The 19,173-nt window shown below is 37.6% G+C and overlaps 1 protein-coding gene across 2 annotated transcripts in view; it reads left to right on the top strand.

Moving 5' to 3' along the window:
* The window catches only part of Pfas (phosphoribosylformylglycinamidine synthase), a 275,681-nt gene that overhangs the window by 212,692 nt on the left and 43,816 nt on the right, over window positions 1-19,173 (top strand). For both annotated transcript variants that reach the window (XM_067143336.2, XM_068226729.1), the window contains exons 16-18: window positions 1,788-1,968; window positions 5,433-5,678; window positions 15,198-15,463. In XM_067143336.2, the coding sequence (XP_066999437.2) occupies window positions 1,788-1,968; window positions 5,433-5,678; window positions 15,198-15,463 (693 nt within the window). The remainder of the gene's footprint in view (window positions 1-1,787; window positions 1,969-5,432; window positions 5,679-15,197; window positions 15,464-19,173) is intronic.

A 19,173-nucleotide genomic window follows, 5' to 3' on the forward strand; every position in this document is an offset into this window, starting at 1 on the left:
AATAGAATGGTGCGACCCAAGGAGACCTTGGTGTAGCACATACTCGTAGTTACTTAATTGCTATAGTGTATGAAACAAAATAATATGGGACACTTCACTGAACCCCAAACTCATGAAAAGTTCTGCTAAGAAAAGATTGAAGTACTTCGAAATAGTGGAAATGGTAACAAGATTTCCGATACTGGAACGTAGCTTGTTTCAAATTCTTGGTCGCCAGTGTTTTAATGTTTGAACGAGTTCCCGACTTGCTCTTGCCCTTCTGCGTACTTCTTGGTTCGTTAGTCGTGTAACCCACGAAATCCTGAGCATCCTATGGGGATCCACATTTCAAAGGCTTCCAAGCGTTTCACTGATATGTTCTTGAGAGTCAATGTTTCCACACCATATAGCAAGGCTGACCATATATAGCACTTTATCATCCTCTGTCTAAGTTTTAAATTTAAGTAGTCATTGCAAAAGAAAGATTTAATTTTTGTAAATATTCTTCGTGCTATTGCTATCCTCTGTTTCACTTCTTTCTCAGGATCAAGTTGTTCAGTGACAATGGCACCCAGATATTTAAAAGTGGTTACTCTCTCAGTCTCTCGGTTGTTTAGTTGTAAGATTGCCTCAGCATTGGTACGTCTGCTGAAGATCATGAACTTGGTCTTGTTTACATTTATTTTTAGTCCCATGTCCTCACTTACTGCACTAATGTTATTGAACAGGAGTTGGAGTGCTTCAAAATTGTCACACAAGATGACTGTATCAACCACATATCTTATGTTGTTAATTATGCCACCATTTACTTTTATTCTATATTGGTGATTTTCAAAAGTTGTTTTGAAAATTTTATCCGAGTAAAGGTTGGATAACAATGGAGATAAAACACAACCTTGTCTAACTCGTCTTTGGATGACTATCTCGTTTGTAGTTTGATTTTCAATTCGGACAACGGCCTTTTGTCTCCAGTAAGGATTTTCAGTAATGCGGATATCTTTGCTGTCAACTCCTATATTATCCTTTAGGACTTCTACAAGTTTTGGATGTTATACTCCGTCAAATGCCTTTTCAAAATCAATCAAATAAGCAAACACTTCTTGCTGTTGATCTAGACTGTTTTGAACTTGGCAACTAGAAATTTTGTGCTCTGCTTTAGCTAATGATTAGAGGATTAACAGTCGCATAAAACACTTGTTTCTTCTCTTATTACATATTCAGACAGTTAATGTCATGTGGTATTTATTTCTGCTGATACTTTTAGTATCACTCCACATTTCCACACTATCTTATGTCATTACTACTTTCTTTACATCGTACCAACACAGGTAGGTCTTATGGTGACAATGGGACAGGAGTGGGAAGGAAGCGGCCGTGGCCTTCATTTAGGTACAGCGCTACCATTTTCCCGGTGTAAAAATGGGAAACCACAGAAAACCATTTTCAGGGCTGCCGGCAGTGGGGCAAGCTCACAGCTGCGCGACCATAGCCACATGGCCAACTTGCTCGGTATCTTACGTTATGAGGGGATGTGTTTTGATAGTCTAATAATATCCATGAAAACTATGTCATATAAACAGTTTTTAGCTAAAGAACTTAAGACCATAAATTACACATTTTAGGGAGCAAAGGTTAATTTTCAAATGTTGCATGAAAATACAGTGCCTAAGAAAGTAGTTTCTTATTTTGATTATTCATTCATAAATTTGTTGATCGACCAGCTGTGCTCAAAATTTCCAGTTATAATTGCATTAAGTAATAATTATGGAAATTCTGTGTGTACAAGTGTTGGTGATGGAATGTTTCAGGATGTGAAATGCAGTGGCAACTGGATGTGGGCTGCTAAGTTGCCCGGAGAGGGAGCAGCTCTATTTGAGGCTTGTAAAGCCATGTGTAAAGTAATGACACAGCTTGGAATTGCTGTAGATGGTGGCAAAGATTCCCTCAGTATGGCTGCTAGAGTGGGTGGTGATACTGTCAAAGCCCCTGGTAAGAAACTTTTGATATTATACTGTATGAATATTTGTAGAATAACAAGGTCATTTTATATGTGAGACTGTCTTCTAAGATGGTTCTCTTTATTTTATTTTCTAGTGAAATACCATCAATAATTCAGGACTGTCATATTCAGGTCAAAACAATATAAATGAGATTTCCTATGTAAACTGTCTCATTGAAGAAAATTTCTCACTATCGATGCTTTTGAAAATCATTTAAATTTCACTTCTCATTGTGACAAGATCTTTTCCAACACTCGTTGGATGTATAAATGTTTACAAGAGATTATGTTTCAAAAATTGCTGTTATTTTTAAATCTAGTGGGTGAAATACACTTGTGCAGTTTGCTAGAATTAGATTGTTTTGTCGGTCATAAAAAGGTCATTTTTTATATTGTGCAACCATAATTACTACTAGTGATCTCAAAAATGTAAACCGTTTTTTATTTGTTTTTTTATGGTATTTCACTAGAAAATAAAACATAGAAACCGTCTTAGAAGACAGTTTCATGTACAAAATTATCTTGTTGTTCTAAAGATGTTCTAAATTTGTTTAGGTACTGGTACCTTACTTGTAGTTAAAAATAAACACAACAGCTTCCTTTTACACTAGAAGTTAAGGAATAAGTAATAATTTACTTTTATTACCAGGACTTCTCCTTATCTTCTTCCTTAGCTTCTTTTGTAGTAGTTCTTGCATCTAATTCAGAGTTATGTTCTTCCTATGCTACATCATCACCACTCCTATCTATATCATTAGAAACATAACATTTTTAAACCTTCTTATAATGGACTCGTTCATTACCTTTTTTCCCATGACATTACCCACTGAACCAACAGCTGAATGCTTGGTTTCTTCTGCTTTCCTGTTGATTTTAGTGCTTAGTTCCCAATTATTATTAACCAGCTATATTCTTTCCATAAGCAAGCTTTGACTGGTTTACTAGTAAATAGTTCTACTATCTTTTTTTTTTTTTTTTTTTTTTTTTTTTTTCCAGCTTGACCAGGTTTTACAAATCTAGGAGATTGTGTCCTTTGAGTTCAGTAAAACATTGCTAAGTAGATACAAAAAGTGTACCAATTTTAGCTTTTGCAGTGAACTGGATTTAAATAAACCTTAGGTAAACCTTGACTGTCCAAGGTTAAATGAAAACTTCTGAGAATTTATACTTTCTATGCTAATTAATGTTCAAAATACATGGCTTTTTTTGTGTGTGTATGTATGTTTATTTTTAACTCATTCCTGTCTCTACATGCTTGAAAATAGTCATTCAGTTCCGATCGTTGTTTTAAAACAGAGATTGCAAACTTATTTGGTTCACATGGGATGAAGACAAGGAAAATTGTAGCTGTTTATTTATACCAACATTTTTTTTTTTTTTTTTTTTTTTTTAAATACCATTAAAAGCTAGAATGTAAAGTCTGCAGGATGTATTGATTTGTAAGAAAGCCACTGGTGGACAAGGAGGGGAGAACATGTTTTCCCAGCAGTTAGATCCACACCCCAACCATGAGGAATGTCATCTGACAATTGTCACACACACATCTGGCTGTGCCTCTTGCATGAAAGAATCTTGATAATGGCAGAATAACTTTTTTTGACAAAGATTAAGGGAACTTGCAAATAAAGAATTGCAAACCTGTATTTGATTATAATATTAGAGGTTATAATTTTACAGTCAGCTGATGGCAGAAAAATAAAGTTGGAATTCAAGAAGACTAATTGGGGTAAGTATTATTTCATAGAAAGAGGAATTAGGGATTGGAATTATTTACCAAGGAAGATGTTTGATGAATTTCCATCTTTGAAGTTATTTAAGAAAAGTCTAGGTAAACAATTGATAGGGAATCTGCCACCTGGGCGACAGCCCTAAATGCAGAACAGTTGTAAATGTAATGAAATTACAGCTCTACATATAACAACTTATTTATTCTTTTACTTCTAAGTGCAGTATAAAAGCTGTTATTGTAGGCCACCTTTTAAAGACATGTATGTGATCTAGTGAACTTTCTTGCAGAACTTGTTAAACTTGATGATTCTTACACAAATTCAGTTTGAGGTTATCTTTAAAGGATTAGGCAGTGTTAAACCAAATTTCAGGAATGCTCTTCCCGTACCTAGGACAGGGTGTCTACTGTTAACAAACATAAAAAAATGTAATTGTGGGCAACTTTTCAGATATTTATGTGGTCCTGTGGACTTCTTTGTCAAACATTTTATGTTCTACAATTCTTATGCAACATCAAAACTGCATACAAATCTGTCCAATAGTTCTTGAGTTACAGCTGAACACAGATATTGGGTGTAAAGGCAGATGGACTGAGTAGCTGAGGCTGTAGAGCTCTGGCCTTCTCAATTCAAGTTGGCAGGTTTGATCCTGGTGCAGTCCAGTGGTATTTGAAGGTAATTAGGTTTCCTGGCATGTACAAGAACTTCTGCAGGACAACATTCCAACACCTCAGCAACTCCAAAAACTATAAAATTAGTCTGTTGGATGTAAAACCAATAACATTATTATGTAAAGATGAGCACTGGGTTTTGTATATCATCATTCCATTTCCCTTGTCCACCTGCTGCTGAGTTGGGATGAGTTCTATCTTTTTCATTTCTAGTTTCCAGCTTCCTGGGTCGGGTTGTGAATCAAGGACCTCCATCGCTGCCTGTCTCTCCACCACTCTTCTCCTTTTTTAGAACATCTTCTGGTTTTCCTCCCCTCTTCTCTATGCACTCCCACACTGTATCTGTCTTCCTCGCGCTCTCTTTCCTGTTAACTTCTCTGAAGAAACTTTTTTGCATTCTCATCATATGCTCATACCACTTCAGCTTTGTTGTTTCTATCCTGTCTTGAAGTTTCACAATTCCTGTCCTTTTCCTTATCTCTTCATTTCTAATTCTATCCTTTCTGGGAGTTCTATATACAGGATCTTGAAGATTGACATCCCCAAACAAACTTAGCCAATTTGCTATCAGTTTTCAGACATTCATCACTTTTCTTATGCCCCATAAATTATCCTTTCTTGTTGCTGTTCCTTTGAAAGTAATAATTTTTCCTTTTCAAACTATCATGTTAGTAGTAATCTCAACGCTTACTCTCAGTATATCGGTAACATATGACATTTCGTTGCCAATAAACACTTGTAGCTAAAAAACAATTTTGTACCTTTGTCATCTCTGGTAACATTTGATAGGATCTCTAAAATTACTGGAGCTTGGTCAGTATTTGCCATCTTACCAAACAGATAATAATTTCTTCTCAATTTTAAAATAAGATGCCTGTAGCCTAACAAATTATTGGCGTTATCTACTACTGTAAGTTCAGGGCAAGCAAGTTCAGTGTGTAAGTGTATGTTTTTTCTTGTACAAACGAACTTTTAATTACCTTCTTGCTGGAGGAAATTGTTAATATATGTGTCTCTTTTATTGATAGTGAATAATAATATATATTGTTCTTACAGGCACACTTGTGGTATCGACATATGCACCTTGTCCTGATATAAGACAAGTGGTTACTCCAGATCTCAAATGTCCTTCACTAGGAAGTAATGGCGTTCTTTTGTTGGTTGATCTGTCTGGTGGAAAGAACCGTCTTGGAGGCTCAGCTTTAGCTCAATGCTTTAAACAGCTTGGAGATGACACAGCTGATTTAGATAATCCAGAATTACTCAAGAAAGCATTCATCACTACCCAGAAGCTGATTAAAGGTATATATCCTATGAATTCTGAGGGGATAGTGTCATGCAGAGGGTAGATTTTTGTGTATGACTTTAATTACATTGTCATCATTGTTGACATAATTTTTCCTTGTCCACATGCAGCTAGATCAGGGTGATTATGATTCCTCTCCATTTGATCTTTCCACAACTCTGCATCCATTAGCGTTTTCTGGTTCAACTTCCATTTTCTTATGCTGTTCTGAATACATTGGAAATGGCCAGTTTTTAATATGCTACCCTCCAGAAATTGCAGGATTTTTGTTTTTTACTAGGCAAAGCAATGATTCAAATAACTTTCTGAATGTTTAGAAAGATCACACTTTCCTCTACACCAGAGGTGCTGACGCTGGGCAATCTGTTCCGTGGGCACCCAGCACTGTAAGTGGGCGGGCAGACTGGCAATAAGCGTATGTTATTTAACCGTTATAACGTTGTGACTATGTCACAGGCCGTGAAGGTTAGGCGAGGTTCTCCCAGTCAATCTCGATCACTGTGGCGATACCCAAGTTTGAAATGGAGGCAGAAAATAATGAAAGATAGAAGGCAGAAATAAGTTATTTATGTTCATTGCAGTTCGTGTATTTTGACCAGATGCAATAAAGAGTTAGGCCTACATCCTCAGATATTTTTATAATGTATGTAATGAATTACAATTTTCACTATTACACTAGCCTCTGACAGACCTCCAAACATCTCAACTTCAGATTTTCAGTCAAAAGGCAAGGGACCCATCCGGAACACACTCTACGGAACTGTAGGTTGTTTGTGATGATTGCTTGACAGCTCCCTTAACTGATTTCGACTTGTTCTGCAATTTCTGAGGTGCTTTAGAAACAGTTCTAATATAATAATTATTTGAAGGCATACTATATTTACATTGTTGTACTTTAATCTTGGATAGTAAATATCTATGTCCTCACTTGTGATGAAACTCTTTTGCCATTTAGAGGCTAGGTATTATCACCAGACGTCTCTTAAATTTTAAATACTATTTTCATAAACTCATGAATAGAAAAAGTCACACAACATTACAACACTGTGCAAAATCATTGTTGCATTATGTAATTACAAGGGGGATCAAATAAATGGGATTTTATTTTTTATTTAAATTAATTTATTGAAAAACACAAGGCAATTACAATTTATTTTTCCAAATAGTTTCCTGCTTTGGAAATGCATTTGTCCCAACATATGGGCAGCTTTTTTATACCCTCATCGTAAAAAGAACAGGGTCGTTCAACCAGCCAGTTGCGCACGAAATCTTCCACTCTCTCGTCATCTTCAAATCGTTGCCCTCCTAGAGCTTCTTTAAGCGGTCCAAACAAATGAAATTGCAGGGCGGTAAGTCCGGGCTGTAAGGAGGATGATCAAGTGTAGTCCAGTGCATTTCCTGTAGCTTGGAGACAGTTCTGCAGTATGGGGCTGCGCATTGTCGTGGCAGAGGATGACCTCTCGAATCGGTTGGTCTCGTCTTTTGTGGCGATATACAACCATTGCCTTGTTCAAGAGCTTGCAGTAGTAAGCAGCAATGATTGTGTGTCACTCATGCAAAAAATCAATCGTCAAAATGACTCTCCGATCGAAAAAAACTGTTGCAAGAACCTTGCCAGCTGACCGTCGAGTCTTGGCTTTCACTGGTGCGAGTGTAGTGATGGATCCATGTTTCTGGCAGGTGACGATTCGACTCAAAAATGCATCACCTTCTGCAGACCTTGTTGTAAGCCTCTGACAGACCTCTAAACGTCTCAACTTCAGATTTTCGGTCAAAAGGCGAGGGACCCATCCGGAACACACTTTACGGAACTGTAGGTTGTTTGTGATGATTGCTTGACAGCTCCCATAACTGATTTCTACTTGTTCTGCAATTTCTGATACTGTCAATCTTCGTCAATAATGTCTTTAACCACACGAATGTTTTCGTCTGTAATGCTGGTCCAAGGACGGTGATCGTATTGCTGATTTTCCACACGTTCTCATCCTTCCTTGAACTTTTTATGCCAGGCAAACACACGTGTCCTTGACAGTGTTTGATTACCGAACTGTGCAGTCAGTCTCTGGCAAATTTCCGCCACCGTAACTCCTTCACGAGCAAGAAATTTTATAATTATGCATTGCGCAGTGGAGGGGTGAACCTGTTGCTCCAATATCGTGAGTGTTACTGACGAAACGGCGGCAAATATCTTGCAGCATGCTCTCCCCACTCCTAACGGTCCCGCCTAAGCATAGCAAAAGCACAGGGCCAGTCCTACCAACTATTGTTGTTCAGAAACAAAAATCCTGTTTATATTTGATCGACCTTCATATATTACATTTTGCTTAATGAATAACAGGAATTTTACATTTCAAAAAAATGGAAATACTGTCATTCCCATCCAAAGAATTGTAAATCATAGCTTGTACATTTAAACCGTGTACTTTTGTAGATTGTAACACAAAAATTATAACACGTCAGTTTTCTTTGAATGAATAAATATAAGATAATAAAACAGACTGTTTATATCGAGCACATTATAAATCAAACCTGAATATCTTGAATAGTGGAGGAGAGCTTCGTAATCACAGTCGAACGTCAATGCTTCCTCGCTTCCCTGCAAAGTACGGTCGCTCTCTCGCTTTACTGTGGCGTATGTTTCTTACATAAGCTGACTGCATTTACATCACATCTGCCTGGCCGCACTGGGCAAGCCTCAACGTGCGCCCAGCTGAGCACCTCTGTTCTACACAAAAGACTCAGCATAACAGTGCAGCAATTTTTAAATACAGTAAAACCTTGTTAGGACGTTTCTGCAGTGGACAACAAAAAAGACCGTGTAAATCGAGAAAATGTACCACAGAATATACGAATAAAAACTATCCAAAAGGGATTTGGAAACACTAGATACGATTTTTTCTGACACATCGTGTGTCCAGTGAAAACTATATCTACCATTTCTATATGAGAGGAAAGTATTGAAAGAGGTGAAAAACACGAGAGAACAAATATGAAAACTTTTCTGCTGGGGCTTATAAAATAACACCAGAAGTGTACTGAAAGGTGTGAAAAACGCCAAACAACAAATATGAAAACATGTGCATGGGGCCAATAAAAATATCATTTTTGCAGATCACACTCTTTCTAAAACAAATTTTAGTAGAAGCCTTTTATTTCGGAGCAGTGGGTTATTAAACATTATTTGAGCCGATGACCTAGCTGTTAGGCCCCTTTAAACAACAAGCATCATCATAAACATTATTTTCTGGTCACACTCTTAGACAATGAATTGGAAGTTACACTCGACCATGTGCGACCGGGAGGAATGACTTTGGCCGCCATTTTGAATACACTTCGACCACTCGAGTGATAGTGTCGAAACTCGAAGGTGCGAGTTCAACATTCGTGACCTGTGCGCGCTTTAAAATATGGACACCAGTCCACTTTCAGACAGATTTTAATTTTGTCTTCATTAGTAAAGAATTCCACGACTTTTTCCGTATCCATAACTAGGCTATCACAAGACAAATATGTACCACGCTAATCCATTTCACACCGTTATGTTCCTAATCCAGATATAGGCTACCGTATCACTCGACAAATATTTGCTACACTTCACTGTACCACTCAAAAAATAAATTTCAACTTCTGATTGGAATGTAAAATAAAAGCACAAATAGACTCACTGTGTTATTCAGCAGCAATCTCGCTGCTAACGGCAAGCAAAATCAAACATTTCTGACTGAACAATTCTGAGGCTAACAGCTTGCTCCCCAAGGTGCAACTTATCCTGTGAAGTTCAGGAATTTAAGGCCTTTTTTGCCTGTAATCACATAAGTGTGCCGACGGAAATCAGGTTTCTTTCACGAGGGATGACAAATAACATTTTCATGGCTAGGACAAATGTGATCGTACTAAGCGGTAATAGCTAAAATTCGTGATGTGATAACTGAGGTATTTTTATATAGATTTAATATGATCATAATCGGGATTTTGAATTTATGATGTGCTAAGTGGGAAAACATGTTAAAGAGGAATGCACTAACGAGGTTTCATTGTATAAATTTATGATAATAGTTTCTACAAACAAAAAAAATTTTGATGCAGCTACATGTGCAGCTACGGATGCCAGTTAGGTTAATATTTTGAAATTTGACAAATATTGAAATTTGACAAATATTGACGACAAAGTTACTAAAACATACTAATACTGATTTTAACCCAATTGGTCAATTGGCACGGGTATCTGTATTGACAAACAGTCATTTACTTTCCTGCCGTTCGTCATGTGACAGTGGGCTTGCATAGAGTTGCTGCAGATTGTCATCTGTACACAGGAAACATCCCAAATTTTTAGGGAGCGGTAACAAAATATATTACAGAATCATCATGTTTACTTGGTGTGTGATTGTTATCCTTGTCCTCACATTCATAACCAGAGTCTTCCATAAGAACACCAGTGTGGATTCATCGTCTAAATTTTGTACATTTGAATTAGACATGCTAAATATTCATAAGAATGACACAAATAAGCCTGCCTCTCGAACAAACTCTCTTCCTGCCCGCATGCGCATACTTTCCTGCTCATTTCACAGCTGAGAGTGAATGATGACATAGCCTGAGATTTTGTAGGAATGTGGCTGTGTTATCAGTGCCTGAAAAGAGCAACTCTCAACTTATGCTCATAACTAGTACATTTTATAGTTATAGAAGCATCCAACGTTATTCTGGTGTAGTCACAGCTCATTGAAATGGAAGATACTATTATTAGCTACAGTGTGTCGTGAAAGAAAAAAATATTATGTGGTATCCATGAATGACACATTCATGAGAATGACGAAAATGATGTAAATCACAGCACAAGTAATGAAAAAAGATCGACCCACGGCACAAAGGATCATCAAACAGTATACATTTTGAGCTGCTCAGCGCCTAAAGCAGGCAGGTATCATTTCACTGGTGGGAACTTGTCAGACCACGGAAGGACATATGTCTGATACCCAAAACCATAAATCTCGTTAGGTTACGGCAACACAGAAACTGATGTGTTAAACATGAGATTTATCAATCAGCAGAGTCAGTGGAAATTCGGCGGGCCGACCGAGAGGGCCGTCCGTGGTAAGTGCAGAGTCAAAAAAAAAAAAAAAAAAAAAAAAAAAAAAAAAAAAAAAAAAAAAAAAAAAAAAGAACGGAGGGGAGGGAGCACACAACAAACAAAAATTAAACAAAAGGGAATCAATTTAAACAAGTTATATATTTCAACCATAAATGACTAGAACAGGCAAAGTGCAACAATCCAAGAATGGGAATGACAAAGATTTTAGTGAGGGCTCGGCCCTTGAAACAATAAAATGCAATCGAGACAGATCTTGATTAAAAATTCTTGCGAATAACACCAATAAGTTTCTGCAAAAACCCAAGACCTGTAATCAGCAGAAAACCACAATCAGTATATCGTCGTTGCCGGGACAAAACCTCCTATGTGAAATGTTTTAGCTTAGAACTTTGGCCGGTAAGGTTCTGTCATCTAAGGGGCAATATTGTGCGACAGATGTCAAGGCATTTTCGCTCATCATAATGTATGTGCTGCGGGTCAGTATATCTCCAAAAATATTAACACATAGGAGGTTTCGTCCCGGCAACGACGATATATTTTTTAATATATTTTTTAATGACACTGATTAGGAAAGAAGGGGAAGGTATTAATACAATTTGACAATAGTGATTAAAGGCCACACTTACAATCAAATATCAAACCCAAAAGGGGGTAAGAGAGTTAGAGCACGTTACAAGATAGAAATATAGGACTTATTACCATGGGAAAAAAGGAGACAAACTGAGAAGGGAAGGAAAGGGTGGGGGATTTTGCCGGGCTGCTTAAACCCTATAAGTTGGCAGTGTGAGCGACCACTCTGGCCTGAAGAAAAGTCCAGGAAGTGGCAACACTTCTAACATTTGTCCAGATACAGTTTATTATGTAAAGTAGAAGATTAATTAAGATATCAGTCTGAAGGACTCTGTTAGAATGAAAGCCAGAAGGGCATAGAATAATCAATCGTTCAGTCTTCAAGTCTTGATGGAAAACACGAAAGATGAAAAAGTTATAACATTTGCTCACCCAGTCTGAAGATTTTCAATGCAGCTTTTCATAGAATAAAAATGTAAAACATCGCAACAGGCCTGCCGGCTGCAAAATATTCCGCTCTCTCCACTCAGGGATGTTTTCACTCGATGTCTGACTGGAGAAACAAGGTAATAGCACGCTTATATATGTGGTGAAGTGAGTCCAGAAATTACTCAAAGAAAAATATGTAGCGTGACGTCACAACGGATCAGCAGCAGTGGAGTGGAACAGGCCAGTTTGTGAACAGCTGGGTGAGCAAGCAGATGGAGAGAATATGGCAGCAGTAGAATGCGACGGATGGCAGACGGTAAGAAGAAAAAATCTTGATGTAGTAGAGAGCCCGTAACAAGTGAAAACATATGCCCGCTGATTCTTCGAGCTCTGTCAGCAGCAGTGAAATAACCCACCCATGGTTTCTACAGGCGGCGTCTCCAATGTGTTAATGGGGTCTAACCCTTGTAATCAGCATCTTCCTTTCCCTCTCTTTCCTTTCATCTGTAATTCCATGTTTAGGTTTGGTTTTTATTTCTTCATTTATAGTATATTTAATATGCCCAAATCAGTTTGAGTCTATTTTTCACCATTTATCATTCAATTTTTTCATGTTTTTTTAATGATATAGATGTTGATTCCCATAGGGAATAACGGACCATTATATTGGTATTATGTTTATTTTATTTCCATTTATCTTTATTTCCAACTCTCTTTTCCATTGTCTTCTGTAGATCATTCATCAGAAATTTCATTTCTTTTGCTTATATTTGACTGTCATCCTTATGTGGTACTGACTAGATCTCAGCTACCGTTGTATATGTCATGTATAGCCATTGAAAAGAAGAATGAGTGTGTGGTATTTTACAGTATGTTCCTTTATCAGACTTAATTTTAATTCTCAGTCATGATAGTAAAGAATAACAGCCAAGAGGATTTATTGCGCTGACTACATGTAATCTCATAATCTGCAACCCTTCAGGCTGAGCAGTGGTCGCTTGGTAGGCCAAGGTCTGGCCTTGGGATCTGTTTGTTTGTTTGTTTGTTTGTTTGTTTGTTTGTTTGTTTGTTTGTTTGTTTGTTTGTTTGTTTGTTTGTTTGTTTGTTTGTTTGAATTATTTTAGAAATATAATTCACCTCCCATGTAGATACAAATCCTGTAGATACCCCACAACAAACTTTATATTTGCAGGTTCAGTTGTTTCTGAAAAAGGTGTTTGTGAGGAAGCTGCACAATAACATGCCATCATTCTATCTTTTAAGTGACTATGCATTATTTTTTCAGCCTATCATTCATTAGCTATGTAATACACACTCTTTGACATATTAATCTGTGCTGTTGCAGTCGATGAAATTTTATTAGCATGGTGCTACTGGTGAAAGCAACAAGTGATAACTATATCATTTTACCTGACAATATTCTGCTGACACATAATGCAGAATAAGATCACCTTTCTCACTTCACTGGATCAACTCGTGATTGTATTCATATGTTGATTTGACCAAGTATGGAATCAGTCATGTGCTTTATATTATTCTGCACACAGTTGTTGCGGATTCTTTCCTGAATCATAAACACTTCCGGTGTGAAGGAAGCTAGCATCTAATCTGGTCCTACAAATGTTCAATAGGTTACATGTCAAGTACCAGGACAGGCCATGGAAGTGCTGAACAGGATGTAGATATTTATGAGAACAAACATGGCGTCCGGTAATGACGACATGTTTTATCCTCCGAGTAAATTAATTGTAAAATGTGACGAAAAGTGCAGAAAATGTTGAAGATTAGTGAAAAATGGAATGTTGTGTGATATATGTTATCAATGGTGGCATTATAAGTGTGTAAATTGCCTTAGACATGTAAATACTAATGAAAATGTTGACTAGATTTGTGAGCAGCCCACTTACTGGCCAGTGCCACAGATAACAGCATAAGTGACGGTAGCCATCAACAAGATGAAGACTGGAAAGGCAACTGGCCCAGATGATATTCCTGCAGAAATCTAGGAAATGCTGGTAGAACATGGAGCAGAATTTCTTTGCTACCCTATTCAACAAAATTGTAACATTCAAGTTTTATACTTGTAAAAAACAGTGTTTAGTATATTAGTATATTTTAATTATAGGGTCTAATATGATTATGTTTCTATTATATATGTCGTTGTAAGTTCCCTATTTGGCTGATGATGGCATTCATTATGCCGAAACTGGTCCCGTGTAATAAATAATACTGTGTTGATTTGAAAATTCCTAGATAATTTGTATTGAATACCTTAATTCTTTGCATTGTGAATCTCGATTCAATACGGAACAAACAGTAAAATTCTTGACGTTGAATAACATGCAACAAATGACAGTGTAGGTCAAAGGCTAGGTGGGCATCCGGGAGACAGTGGGTTCGAACCCCACTGTTGGCAGCCCTGAAGATGGTTTTCTGTTTTTTCCCATTTTCACACCAGGCTGTACCTTAACTAAGGCTACACAGTCACTTCATGAAAAAAGACTAAGGTTCTGTGGCCAAAATAGCACTTTGGCTCGATCCTGGAGAATGAGAATGTTGAACCCATGGTAGACCATTAAAGAGGTGGCTGGATTACATCAAGGATGACATGGATGATATGGTTCTCAACTGCAAAGATGCCCACAACAACAGAGCCCTGTGTAATGGGACAAGAGCAAGGAAAGAAGACTGCTTTTCACATTGTGATTTTGGATTTTTAGGTGGATATAAATGTAGCATTATTTGCCGCTTTCAAGATGATAATATTAGTACTAAGAATACTCTTCACTGATTCAGACATTTCATCCATTGAGAATTGTTTTTGGTAGTGATTTATGGCCTTCACCTATTTCAGTTTCTTAATTTAAGAAGAAATCATGTTAATGTCACCTGTGGGAAGAATGAATCCAGAATAAAGCAAAATCATGAATAACTAAAATAGGAAATTAATTTAATGATCTTATTTAGAAGTATACAGATGACAAGAAGTCGGTAATCTAAGATTAATTATATGCTATTTTTATGAAGATTTTGCTTGATAAAGGAATTGTAAATTGAAGATTATGGCAGATGTGGTCAGTGATTAGTGTGCTGATCTGATGTTCTTTGAGAAACTTCATAATTTGTTTGAACACTGAACACCTGTATGACTGTCAGTCCTGCCCTGTTCGTTGTACACTTCAAGACTTGATTCAAGCCACTGTAGAGGGAATTTCTGTTGCCCATTTCTGGGCAGACATTGTGTGAAACATGTTTTGTGACATAAAATGTACTTTGTTTTGTTTGTATATAATACCTTATTTATATTTTAAGTTTTTTCAACACTCTAACACAAAATAAATAGATAGAAAAATTGTTATCTATTGATTATTCTACTTGTAAATACTATGCAGTGATAAATTACTCTTAATACCCATTCCAGAGAACATGATTTTATCTGGTCATGACATCAGTGATGGTGGTTTAATTACTTGTATCTTGGAAATGGCATTTGCTGGCCTAAGTGGAATTAATGTGGAGATCAGCAACAAGAAAGGAACTGCGTTGGAGATCTTGTTCAACGAAGAGCTTGGCTGGGTTCTCGAGGTAGATCCTAAACACAGCAACTATGTAATATCCACATTCAAAGCTGCTGATGTTCCTTGTTACATTATTGGTGAGAGCACAGAATATGGCCTGCAATCAGAGGTAAGTTTGCTTCTTCATTTTATTGAGTTTTGTTATGTTTGCTCAAAAATAAATAGTGATTTGCAAGGATTATATTTTATTTCCCTCACTGAATTTGATCCTGCCAAACTGCCATCACATTCTTCTTATTTATGCCGTCTAGATGAAGATATGAAAACGCTTTCAATTGCATTTGTGGAGAATGAAGGAAAGGAATTTCAGAAAGATCCATTGTCATTGCCGACTACTATCAACTGTCTAGCACCTCACCATTTTAAATACCAGCAATACGAGTGTGTACAAATTCTGCTTGAAAAAGTCCTTGAAAGATACAGGGAAACAATCGAGGAAAGAGACGCGATGGTATTGCAAACATTGCAATGTGCCTCTCTATTTACCGAAATGTTTCAAACTTTATCACATGAAGTCAGCATTTAATTAATTGGGATTCTAGAAAATAGATTAACTTCACCAATCACATTTTTTTTTATTTTTTAGATAGCATGTGAATACTAATGTGAGAGTGTTAGATGTGAATTTTAAGGAAATTTAATTAAATAGGTGATTTGGAATAAATGAAAAAGAAATAAAGAGTTGGAAAATGTGATAAATATACTGATCCCCTTTCATGTTTTAATGTCTGAATTTAAAAAGTTCCAGTTCAGTATTGAGGTGGATAATTATAGTTTCGGATACAAAAGACTCAGAAATTGTGAAATTTATGAAGCCTGTGTATTTGGCTAAAATGCTAAATATACAGCTGTTATCATGATATGAACATGTCAGTGTTAATTAATCTCTTTAAGTTGATGTATTCAATTATCCCCGAGTAGCTTCGAGTTGTGGCTTTCGCCCATACAGTCATAGTTTCCGATATTTAAAAAATCGGGCATTCCGAATAGGATACGAATGTATGACATCCATTGTGTGGAGAATGCGTGGACAGATTTGTTGTGTATGATGTATGAACCTCTTCAAATGGCATCAATAGGAGCGTTGAAAGCTACACAAAGGAGACTGAAATATATGAGACCAGATTGTCTTGAGAAATAGTCTAGGTACTTTCACGCTGTCAAGACATGGAACACAAACTCCATGAAGACACTATAGCATACCTGATTTTATTACTACTTCTTCCTACTTACGAAAAGCAAGTTGCCGCTAAGCCAAAGAGTACCAGTACAATATATTGAAGATTTAAGCCCCCCCCCCAAAAGGGTTTGTTTTAAAGGCCATGTGTGTGGTCCCTGAAGATGCTGTATGAGCCCTTTATTACTGACAAAACAGTGTCTGATACCAGACCCAAATATCTTGCAAACGTCAACAAAGAGGCGTTTTTGTTTGTAATATGACACAGTAGGCTAATAATGTCTAGTTTAGGGACACGTAGAGGCACTCCATTCAGGCAGTTGCATGGAGTCGATGTCAACTTAATGGCACTTAATGGCTCATAAATGGTCCCCTTCTCTTTGTTGACCTTCTTACGTTGTCCAAGCCAACTTCAAAACACACATTTGGATCCAGAATGCATCCTCTAGTGGACCCAAGTTTATAAAGGCTATGATGTTGATCTGCCTTGTACTTCTTGTGTAGTCATTCCTGTTACTTCCTTATAAGAAATATATCCAGCATTCCAATGGGAGACAGCGAACGAATGGTGTGATGACGAATATTTTGTATGGTTTCACCACGTGGACAGAAACCGAGGACATGAGGTATAGTTTCAATCTCGCTATGGCAGCACCGACAGCGGCTACTGTCCTAGCTTGTACCTGGCACAGCTAATGCTGCAGCCACATTGCATGTCATTTTAAGAGCATCTTTCCATTCAGAGCTGGATCGACCATCTTGTTACCAGATCCATTTATTTGCAAGTGTTGTCTTTAATGATACAATTGAGGATCTCCAGCACTTATTGAACTGAGTGAATCTAGTAAGACTGTAGATAGATTTAAACATTAAAATTCATCAAAAACAAAATTTATAGTCTGCAGGTGTGAACAACTTCCGGATGCTTGTCTGTACATCAACGTTGATCAAGAAGAAAGAGTAAATTCCTTCAAATATTTAGACTGCTACATCACCAGCCTACTGGATTCTGATGAAGAAATCGAAGTAGCAAGAACATATTTTCTTAAAATGGCTAGTGTTCGTGTACGATATTGACAAGTCATGTATTCGCGATTGGAGAAAGAAGAAAAATGTGCTATTAACATGTGGTGGTGATCGTAGAGCTTTTCGTGGACTGAGTGTACAGTTTTCAGTGTATATTTTGGCAGTGTTCGTATATAGATATGAAGTCTGGACATTAAAAGCAGCAGTAGTTAGTCAAATGGAAGCAGTTGAAATGTGGCTTCACAGGAGACTGCTTCATTTTCTGTAGACAGCTGGAAAATCCAGTGATGAAGTACTAATGTTGGACAAGTTCTTCTGAGAACCGTAAAATATAGGAGACTCATACCTGGGACATATACTGAGGGTTAATCAGTGCCAACTTCTGAAGTTAATCCTAGAAAAGAAAATGACAGGTCATAAGGGTGTTGGAGAAAAAGATGAGCATCATGACTGGGAAACATTCACGATTGGATGGGTTTACAAGACCCTCAGAAGCTGTTCCATCTTGCAGAAAAAAAAAAAGGGATGCATATGCCAGATAAACATCTGACATTAGGGAGATCTGATGCAGCTCATTCAAAAAGATAGTATGGCAGTCTATTCATCAATTTTCTGTGTGCCATTATGGTACACATTTAATGGAGGTGTACTCGGCTGGATGGTCAGCGTACTGGCCTTCGGTTCAGAGGGTCCCGGGTTTGATTCCCGGCCGGGTCGGGTTTTAACCTTATTTGGTTAATTCTGATGGCTCGGGAGCTAGGTGTGTGTGGCATATTCAACATTAGAAATCATCTTAGGTAGGGCCCTCATCTTCACAGACATGCAGTTCGCCTAACAGGCCGTCTACTAGAAAAAGACCTGCACCAGGCCTCTCCGGAGGCCATACGCCATTATTATAATGGAGGAGTTTCTCATAAAAAGCAGGATATACTATATAATCTCGAGTACCACCCGCCACTGAATAAGACCCGCACCCTTATTTTGAAAGAACAAAATTTAAAAGTCAAAATTATTTAAAATCTTACTGACACACATCAAATGATTAGAAAATACAGATAAAAGTAAACAAACATTTCCAGAATGATATCCAACGAGTTCATTCATCATCATCAGTACCAACTTCGGAACTTTCATCACCATCACCTTCCCACAAAATGTCGTCATCGCTGCCATTCATAGCATTAGAAATGCTACATTTCCTGAAGCTCTTCCGTATGAGGTCTCCAGGGATACGATTCCATGCCGTCAAAATCCATGAACACAGCAGCTGAACTTTCGGGCGCTGAATGCGACCAGATGGCGTCAATGTGTGATTATCAGCCGCCATCCGTTCTGCATTGAGCTGTTTCAAGGCTGCTTTAAATGGACGGTTCACCCAGACATCCAGCGGCTGTAGCATAGACATCATCCCGCCCGGAATGACTGCAAGGTTGGTTTTCCCATCCTTGATGCGTTTCTTCACAGCGTTTGTTGTGTGGCCGCGGTAACTGTCGAGAACAAGCAAGCTCTTTTGTCCTAATAATGCACCAAGGCGACGTTGCCCGGCACACTTTACCCAGTCTTCCACAAGTGAACTGTCCATCCAGCCGGAGTTCTGAGATCTGACGATGATAACA

The sequence above is a fragment of the Anabrus simplex genome, chromosome 3 (genome assembly GCF_040414725.1).
Source record: "Anabrus simplex isolate iqAnaSimp1 chromosome 3, ASM4041472v1, whole genome shotgun sequence".
NCBI classification, from domain to species: domain Eukaryota; kingdom Metazoa; phylum Arthropoda; class Insecta; order Orthoptera; family Tettigoniidae; genus Anabrus; species Anabrus simplex.